Raw genomic sequence first — 9,233 nt, 5'->3', positions numbered from 1 at the left:
CCTGTTGTTTTCGGTATGCCAATGCAGAAAAATTCAAAAGTTTGCCTTTTGTTGCCATTTCGATCAATTCAATGACCATCTTTACACGATGCATTACGCAGAAAACATGCAGTCATCTACAGAGCATATGTAGAAGTCCGGTTCTCGTATTTCTGCAAAGTGCACGCTTGAGACACCTGAAAAAGTAACGGTAACGTACTGCAGGACATAATTTCAAGCACACTTCAGTAGAACTTGAAGTATTTCTTCATATTTTGTCACATTACGTTCATACACTACTTACTGAACCGGATGTTTTGCACTATGGCGGGGGGGGGGGGGGGCTTGGTGCCTCGTGAGTCAGATGCCATTCAGAGGTAGTTAAGTGTGCTGATTGTTTGGATTAACTTTTTGGAGGAGCTCGCGTTCTCCAGCTCACCCCCGGCTGTCCTGGGTCGTTTCGAGCTCATTTACAGCTCGCCTTACGCCACTGCATCGCAGAAATAAACTATTTTGGGGGAGATTTTGATCTGTATACCCACCACCATGACTGTCACGAGGTTCCGCCTACCGCAGGGAATGTGTGGGGTTATGGTCCAGACTCTGCATTTCAAAAAAGTTTGTCTCCAAAATGTGCGCGAATCTCCTAATTCTGGATATCTCAGGGGCAAATCGTTCTTGTATAGTTGTTCCAGTGTGTACAGCTGTTGTTTAATCAACGCTCTTATTTCACGTGAGTTTTCGCGAGTCATTATCTAACACATCTCGCGAGCGAAAGCGAGTCAAGGTCAAAGTCGTATCATATCATGATTAAAAACTGCTTTCAAGTTTCCCCACACAATTGCAAGATCAGTAGCTCCCTTGCGATTCGCTCTTTCCCAACTAGTGGAAAATTGCGTGTGGTGTCCATCCTGCGATCAGGCAACCGATCTATACCAGTTAAGAATAGCCTCATGGCTCTCTCTTACGCGCGCTGTCCAAAACTGTTTTTAAAAACTCGTTTCCGTCCAGCTGCCACTTATATTCACTACAATACTGTCAGTAATTACTATTAGTATTAGTAATTTCTGCTAAGCATGTTATTATTATAAAGATTCTACTACTTTGCCGTATAATTATTCGATACGTCTACCAGTGATGTCGCTCTGCTGAGCACAATGCCTGACATTGTAGAGAGAATTGGTGAGGAACAGCGACAGCGGAGAAATACCGTTCGGTAACAGTTGTCGACCAATGCAAGGCCTTTGACAGCGTTGATGATAATCCGCTTGTAGCAAAGCTTCAGTGGTGCGGCGTAGATTCTGAACAGTTTAAAAGCTGTTTGAGTGGTCCGAGGCTGGTGGTGCGTCGAGGACTGACGACCCAACTGCTAGCCTGAAGAGTGTCTCAGGGATCCTTAATCGGTTTGCTCTCATTCTCCCTGTTAACAAATAGGCTGCCCAATCACGTGTCACTTACTTGGGCCGCTCATCTCAGATGCTGATGGTACCCAACTCATGGACGAGCAAAGTCTAGACGCTATAGAAAGTCGTCTGAAAATGTCGATTTGCGAACTTCACGCTCGGCTCAGCGCAAACCCTCTTGGAATTACAAAGGCAAAACCGACTTTGTTATCATAGCTTGCAAATGTATGTTTTATGAAAACTGTTATTTTCAATTAACTATAGATGGAGAGGCTATCACACCTTCACGGCATATCACAACCGCAGACTGAACACTTTCGTAGTAGAAGCACGTCGCCAGAGTCTGGCAAAGTTGCAGCGGCATTATGATCTCGTTACACCGCTTCAGGCATATATTACCGTACACCTGATGCTCTCCAAATTATTGTTGAAAATTAGGTTTTCCGGCATATACAGTTATGGATATGCGTATGGCGTGAAGCGATCAAATGTAAGGTGTGTAGGATTCAAAAAGTTATGAATTTTACCGTCAGAATTATAGTTTATATTAAACGCGGATAACATATATATCCGACTAAGAAGTTCATAGACTGGCCCCGAAACGATGACTTGGTAGAGGACAGGAGCATGATAAAAGCATCTTAAGTGGTAAGATCCGAACAATCCCCCGCAATCCATTTTTTTTCCAACCCACGTTCCTCTAGTATTTTGCCTTGTTAAGAATTTGGCCATGTCTAATTAGACACGTCGTTTGAGTTCGTGCGTATTTTAGTATCAGACGTCCTAGTGCCGTGATGAACCGAACCTGCCGTCCGCGGCTAGCAGCCGAAAACCGGAAAAGCCACCTCGTGGATGGACTTCCAGCAAATACAAATGTAAATGTCAACCAAAAGACCTGTGTATGCCATTAGTGGAGAAGCATCGTTCACGCTCTAGTTCACGTAGCGCACAGCCAGGAAACTGTCCGAAGCCTGTTCGCAGTATCCATTTTGCAGCCCGTGAACAGAGTCGCCTTGTCGTCGGCGACGGGCTTCGCTTAGTGCGCTGGTTGGCAGGGCGGATGCCGATCGGTGGGCGGTGCCGGCTCCTCGTCCGCCAGACGGGCAGGGGCGTGGCCAGTTGTCTGACGGGGTGGCTGAGGCGAGGCTTGGCAGGACAAAATGCGGTATGTTTCCTGGGGCGGGAGATGATGTCACCCGAAGGTCTAGGTCAGAGTCAGTCGGCGGTGTTAGAGAGAGAGAGAGAGAGAGAGAGGGGGGGGGAGATGGGGAGAGGGAAAAGGAAACTGAAATGGGGTGGGAGAAAGGACAAGGGACGATACTGGACTGACAGATGCGCAGAGACACAGATAGCGAAGTAGTTAGCGGGAGACATGAGGAAAGCAGCATAAATCTCCCGTGGACAGAGGCGTGGAGAAAGAGAGCGCACACTGCAAACCCATTCGAAGTCATCTATCATTCGGAAGGCCCAAGTGGCAGTCCGAAATCCTGGCGTCATCGTCCGTGGAAGATCAATGCCAAGACTGTGACGTCACGCGGCGTCTTCGGGCCGAGGTTCGATGCAGATCGCCTCCATCTCTGACGTCACGCTCGGCCTCCTGTCAAGATCGACGGTGCGCCGTCCCGAGACTGACGCCTACGCGCTGAAGAGTTCTGACAGGGACCGGAATAGCTGTTAGCCCCGTTCGCAATCTGAGCTGAGCAATTTGATGCAGGCTCAGTGGTGGCCTGAAAATCTGCAGCCAGCAGTGACAAAATGGTGACCGGTGCCGAAGCCTAGCATTGTTCGCGTAGCTGCCATCGGTTGTCTCCATAGGCGCGTTCACTAAGTGGCCCCATGGAGTTAGCTCCCCTTCCATTCATGTTTTAAAAGGCATTTATGTGTGCAGGACAAGATCTTGACATTAAGAATAGCGGGTAGACAAGTAAAAATAAGTAGGTCAAAAACAAACTATGTTGTTTCACACAACGCAGGATTTAGCGCGCCTCAAGCGCGCTAAACTTGGTTTTCGTAAAAAAGCTTTGAGCCGTGTCCCTCCCCACCACATTGTGAAACCGTGCACACGCCCCTGTTCTTGTCGGCTGACATTGGAGCCCACCTCCGCAACCATAAACGGCGAGTGTTGAGACCCTTCTCTGCCCTGGTATGCATACCGCCAATGCGCTCGCGGGTTTGGGCCAGATATCCACTACGGCGCTAGAGCTCCACTGCTTAAACCGCCGTACGTTATCAAACCGCCACTGGAAACCGCCGTATGTCATCAAACCGCCACTGGAAACCGCCGTATGTCATCCAGTTGCTTGTTCACCGTTCCTGTGCATCGCGCGGCGAATGGCATTTGACAGTTGTCTGGCGTGCAGTGCTTCGAAAATCCGTTTGGATATATGAACGTCGCACGCTACACTTATTGCACATTTATGGTGAGCCTTCAAGCTTGTCAACATCATATCAATTATGGCCCCGGTCTGTTGAACGTAGTCACGGATGCAGTTTCTGGCAAAGTTTGGAGAGGCCTGAATCACACCGCGATTTCATACAGCCCCCCCCCCCCCCCCTCCCCTCCATCCCAGCATCGTGGCTAATTCCTTTAGATTCAAGTTTAAAGCAATAAAAGCACGGGCTATGGACCAAGTGTAATTTTTGGACGCGCATTTGAAGTAAAGTTGGTCAGGTTGCGCTTACCGAACTACTTCAGTTACCCCCCGAATTCACCGAGTCGTAACCTGATTGCTGGTCTGTTTCTCGGCGAGCGCAGCTGTATCTTGGCGAAAATCCTGCGCACTGCGCTAACATTTCATTTGCGCCATTGCCACAACCGATGTGATAAGCCGCGGCGCTAATGATCAGGCGACTACGCCCGTTGATACATGCAGGAAAACATTCATTCGCCTTCGAGCAAAACCGTGCACGCTGCCTGCACGTGCAGGCATGGACAGCGAGAGCCCCTTTTCCAACTGCGGAGGTGCACGAGCATGCGCAAGACACCTCTGCGGAGTGGGACAGCTTCAGAATCAGTGAGATGGACAAGTTGCAGTTAGGCCGTGTGCGCGCGCAGTAAACGAGCATGAGAGCGCCGGTGAACCGTAAGTCGGCGTTTTTCACAGCGCTGCTGGCCGAGCGCTGTGCCTTTCCATTCAGCGTCGCCGGCAGGGTCTTTGGCCGGTGAGGTCCTGTCTCTATGCTGTCGCCGCGCGACGCTCGTCTTATCTCAGGCGCGGAACGTTCCAGATAGGTTTCCAGGACGGCGGCAGCGGCGAACAGATCGATTCCCAGCTCGTCTGACGTCAGCGGTCGGCCGGGCCGGCCGGGCCGCCGCGCTCTGCTCCGCTTCTGCCGGCTTCCTCCGTCATTGGCTGGGCCAGCCAGCTGGCCGACCTGCCTCGCCGCAGCTTCCAGGAGCCGCAGCTCTTGCCGCCAGCCCGGCGCCAGGTGGCCACGCCCCCGCCGCGGCGTGATTGGCCAGCCGGCGCTGGGCGGCGGCCGTGATTGGCGGGCGCCGCTGCGGCCCGTCGCCGCCTGGACAGACGCTGGCCGGGCGCCGCTGCCGGCTGGACGGCTCCCAGGAGACGGAGCTGCGGAGACTCTGACCCCCGCTTGGCGCAGGGGTCGCGTGCAGAAGGCCGCCGCAGGCCGCGGCCGGCGTCGTCATGTTCCGAAATCAGCTTGACGCCGTCGCGAACCTCTACCAGGGTCTCAAGTTCAAGTACGAGGAGGCTGTCAAACCGTGAGTCAACGCTCTGCCGAGAGTGGAGCGCCCCTTCATTCCAGAGGACATATCGTGTGAAGTGTTGCCAGGCGCGCTGCCAGCGGTGTACCACAAGTCAGCAGGGGCCAGCGGGGATAGCAAGGGCCATTTTCGGACGCGCCAGCGCTGAATAGTGTGACACCGACGCTTGCTGAATACCGACACAGCATATTTCACTGGTCCAGGCTCCGTGGCGAGTTGGGGTAATAGGGAACATCAGAGGCTTGAGGCGTCTGTCCTCAACCGACGCTCTTGGGCGTGATGTGTGAACTCCGCGAGACTGAGGTCCCCTCCCCCTGTAGCGGGGCTCATGTCGGACGATGACGGTGGCGATGTTATCACATTAAAATGGCACGCGGCTATAGCTGGCCAGCCAAACCGCTGGGTGGGCAGCTGTGGTACACTGCTAGCCGTTATCACCTTAAAGTGGCACGCGTCGATAGCTGGCCAGCCGAATCGCTAGGGCGAGCAGCTGTGATAACGAACACTGCTACCCATTCGTATCAGAGACGCGCCGGAATACGGTACCGCGACGGTCTGGTACGAGCGTCACACTCAATACTATCGACATGCATCGATGCGTTTACAGCAATGCATGGACAATTCTTACTTTATTGCACCCTTTGGCCTCCAGTTATGACGAGCCCATGGCGATGTCCTCGGACGTACCCCAGCCTTCTGGGTGCAAGCGTGGTCTGTCTGCGCTGCCAGTTTTGGAAGCGGGAATGGGTTGGATTTGTTTTCCTTTAGGTGGATCTATCCATATGTTACTGGAGCTTGATTCTCCCATATATTGTTTTAACTCTCCCTCCCATGCTATTTAAGACGTTCTCCTTCACGACTATAGCTGGCTTGTGAAAGGTGCTGTCCTTGATCCCCAACGTCCTCCTCGGCCCCAAATGGTTTTGGCGACGTACCATAATTCCTTCGGATTCAGCCAGACTAAGTGCGTCGGACTCCAGCTCCCCATTCCATCAGAATCAAACTTGATATCAGCAGCATGCAGACGTTCATTAAACACAGGCTCTCGGTTCTACCTACCCAGCCAGCGGCCGAACGTAGTTTTCGGGTAATTACGTAATCCTAAATTAAGGGTGCTGGAAAGCAGCTGCGCGAACGGCAAGAGGCAGCTCTCCACTACACCCGCAACTTTCCAGCAGGATCCTATTTTGGAGAACTTTATATTAATCTTAATTCGACAGCCCTTTCATGAGGGGCTAATGGGGTGGCAATAATGTCATTATTGACGGCTCATGGATTGCGAGAATTAATGTTTTCCATGTAGTTAGTTCACGCTTCCGATGGCACCGTACAAACGATCCCGTGCACGCGCTGCAAAGATACGTCATGGAGCGCTGCTTTACCACATTTCCCTTGCAACCCCTAGGAAACGAGCTAGGTTTGTTCATCTATTCGGGCTCTTACCTTCATGCCTGGTATGGTGGAAAGCAAAGTTTGACGTGACGCCCAAAAGAAGTTTCCAACTTAGCCCAAGATGTGTTACAATCGGTTGTGTTGACAACATTGCAAAACTGCATGGTGTCGGCAACAATTCCTCAACACCCTCCCCCACATGGAACGATCAAGAAACAGGCATTTTGAGAGGCACATGAGAAACTGACGGCTTATAAACACCCAGCATAGCCAGTCGAGGTTTTCATAAGACGCGATGACGCGAAACCCTGGTCGAAGTTAAAAAGTGTGTTCCATATTTATTTGGAGTTTTGAAATGAAATAGCTATCTTGAAGACCTTTTGGTGTGCTCACAATCCTACCGTTCTTAAGACCTAAGTCCCCCTGGTTTCTGAGCTACACACACGCAGAACTGGGAAAGGTATATTGGGGGAGAGTATTTCAGTCACCTTGGCATTCATGACACCAAAATAACGTCATTCGAATTCTGTCCATTCCGTAAGCCATGCGGCGATCAAGGCTAAGAAAAATGTAATCGTCGAGGCGTTTATATCTGGCGTTCGTGAGAACGATTTCTAGATACAACGGCCGTCAGTTGGCTCTCAATCAACGTTGTGCAAGGTGGGATGATGTAATCAAACCATGACGCATTGGGGAGCATATTTACTAAACACAGAATTGCTCTGTCTAGCCGGTCGTTTCCACTTAAAAAGCATACCAGTGGTTATACATAAGCTTGTTTCACCACATCTGATGCATGCCTCAGTATCTCCAAACGTGAAACATTCCCTTTAAGCCATGCTGATTGTGAAGCGAGTCACTCCGCGACCGTCGGCCGGGGGCCCACCGGCGACAGGCTGACAGAAGACCAGGGGTTCCGGCAGCAGCGTCCTGACCTTCTAAGGCGTGGCGGGACCATGCGTGTGAGGCTCACGATCAGATGAGGACCGCGGATGTCTCTGTGCTCGGGCCAATTTTGGGATGCTTTGGAGCTTCTTGACCGTTTTGGTATTCAGTTCGCGGGTTAGTATTTGATTAACTTGATGCCTGATCTATGTGATAAATTTGGCATTTACTTGTATCTGATGTGTTTGCTGCCGAACGTATCAGAAACGAAAAGACAAAACAAAACGCTTTTGGTGTACGCGCACATTGAAACCACAAGAGTGATCGTAAAATGATTTTGCGTGCCCAGCAAAGGTTCTCAAGATTTTTTACAAGATAAACATCATGGATATGCACCATTATTCCGAACGATTTGCCACACTACCAATCTCTCTGCCTCCTGTTCTGGTGACCGCGTCATAGCACAGTGGCTAGAAGTGCTGGTGCTTTTCAGGACACCACAAAAAGTGGCGCCATATTAGCATCATATGTAAAAGCATCATTATCTTCTGCGTTCCTACTTCGGCATCAATGTCAGAACATTGTCGATTTTTGCAGCATGAAGATAGCAAGCCAAGCAAAGAAGAAACATGGTTGACAGGCAAAGGGCGCAAACCATTTATGCGTTGTCAGCTCGTGATAAGGGAGCAAATTCTCTAGCATGCGCTCTGGCGGGGATCAAATTGACCCCTCCCCCCACGAAGGCATTTCCAAAATGGTTTCCAAGCGGCGCGGTGCGGGTGCACCAAGTTTTTGACTGCCTGTAGACGATTGAATAGCGGATCGTTTGGTGTTAAACATTTAGATTTACCTTGGAAGGTCGCTGACCTACGGCAGGTCAAAATCGCACCATGGATTCTGTGAAGTCAATTTGCAGGGAATCATTCTATCTTATGCAATAACGGAGTGTTAGACGAGACCATGTATCTCTGAGATACTTTCCTAGGCAACACAACAATTGAATGAGCAAATTCGATTGACTTAAGGTCAGTTTTGAAGGTAAGACGAAGGCCAGAGGTAATCTCCTTTAGTGCTCTAGGGTTTGTTGCGTGGAGTAGTTTTGGTGCTCCTTTCCAATTGATTGATAACGGGAATCGTATTATACATCTTCCAAGCACTTTCCAAAGGTCAGAATAGGTCACTGACCTAAAATGACCCGGATCAACATTTTGTTTTTAGGAGAATACTGCCTAGCGTAATGTTTGTCGCTTATTCAAATGCAAAACTCAAAGAATTCTTGCATGAGTTTGGTCACCATAACCTTTAAAGGATCAAACAGGGCCACTGGCCTTGAATGAACATGGGACCTTTTGCTTAAAACAGCTATCTAGGTTCTAGGACACTTTGGAGACCAACCTGGAGATTGGCCTTTTTAACTTTAATTAACCCGAAGATCATGACCTAGGAGCCTCAAACTTCGACCTGGGTGACTTCCAGTACAGGCCAGAAAACCCTGCGAATTTCAAATATCCAGCTCTCTTAGTTTCTGAAATCTCAGCGGGGCAAATTGACCCACACCCGAGCGAAGGGTGTCCAGCCGGTCACCCGGGCGCATGTTAAACTGCTCCGCAATATCCAGTCCAGTGCACCCCTTCAATTTAATAGGCATTTGGGTACTGCAAGAGTTACGGACAGCTGATGAACTTTCAGGCAAACTTGTAATCCAGTGCGACAACCGTATGCCATCGGTAAAGTGAGCTAATGTGCGTTGCGAAGCGGCGCAGCGGTCTCTCGCCCGACGAGAGGAACGACTCGGTAGATTCAGCGAGATTCTCTTCTTCCTCCTCTCTCTCTCTCTCTCTCCCTCC

The 9,233-nt window shown here is 50.3% G+C and overlaps 1 protein-coding gene across 1 annotated transcript in view; it reads left to right on the top strand.

Annotated features, from left to right (window-relative positions):
• Positions 1-4,921: 4,921 nt before the first annotated feature.
• Positions 4,922-9,233, top strand: part of LOC119092387 (vesicular glutamate transporter 1) — a gene marked incomplete at its 3' end in the record, with an annotated part of 37,372 nt that continues 33,060 nt past the window's right edge. The window contains exon 1 of the mRNA XM_037215349.1: positions 4,922-5,106. Coding sequence (XP_037071244.1) covers positions 5,030-5,106 — 77 coding nt within the window. The remainder of the gene's footprint in view (positions 5,107-9,233) is intronic.

This window comes from Pollicipes pollicipes, unplaced genomic scaffold, assembly GCF_011947565.3.
Source record: "Pollicipes pollicipes isolate AB1234 unplaced genomic scaffold, Ppol_2.1 Scaffold_3447;HRSCAF=4054_pilon_pilon_pilon, whole genome shotgun sequence".
Taxonomy (NCBI): Eukaryota; Metazoa; Arthropoda; class Thecostraca; order Pollicipedomorpha; family Pollicipedidae; genus Pollicipes; species Pollicipes pollicipes.
This window is presented reverse-complemented; position numbering and strand designations above follow the sequence as displayed.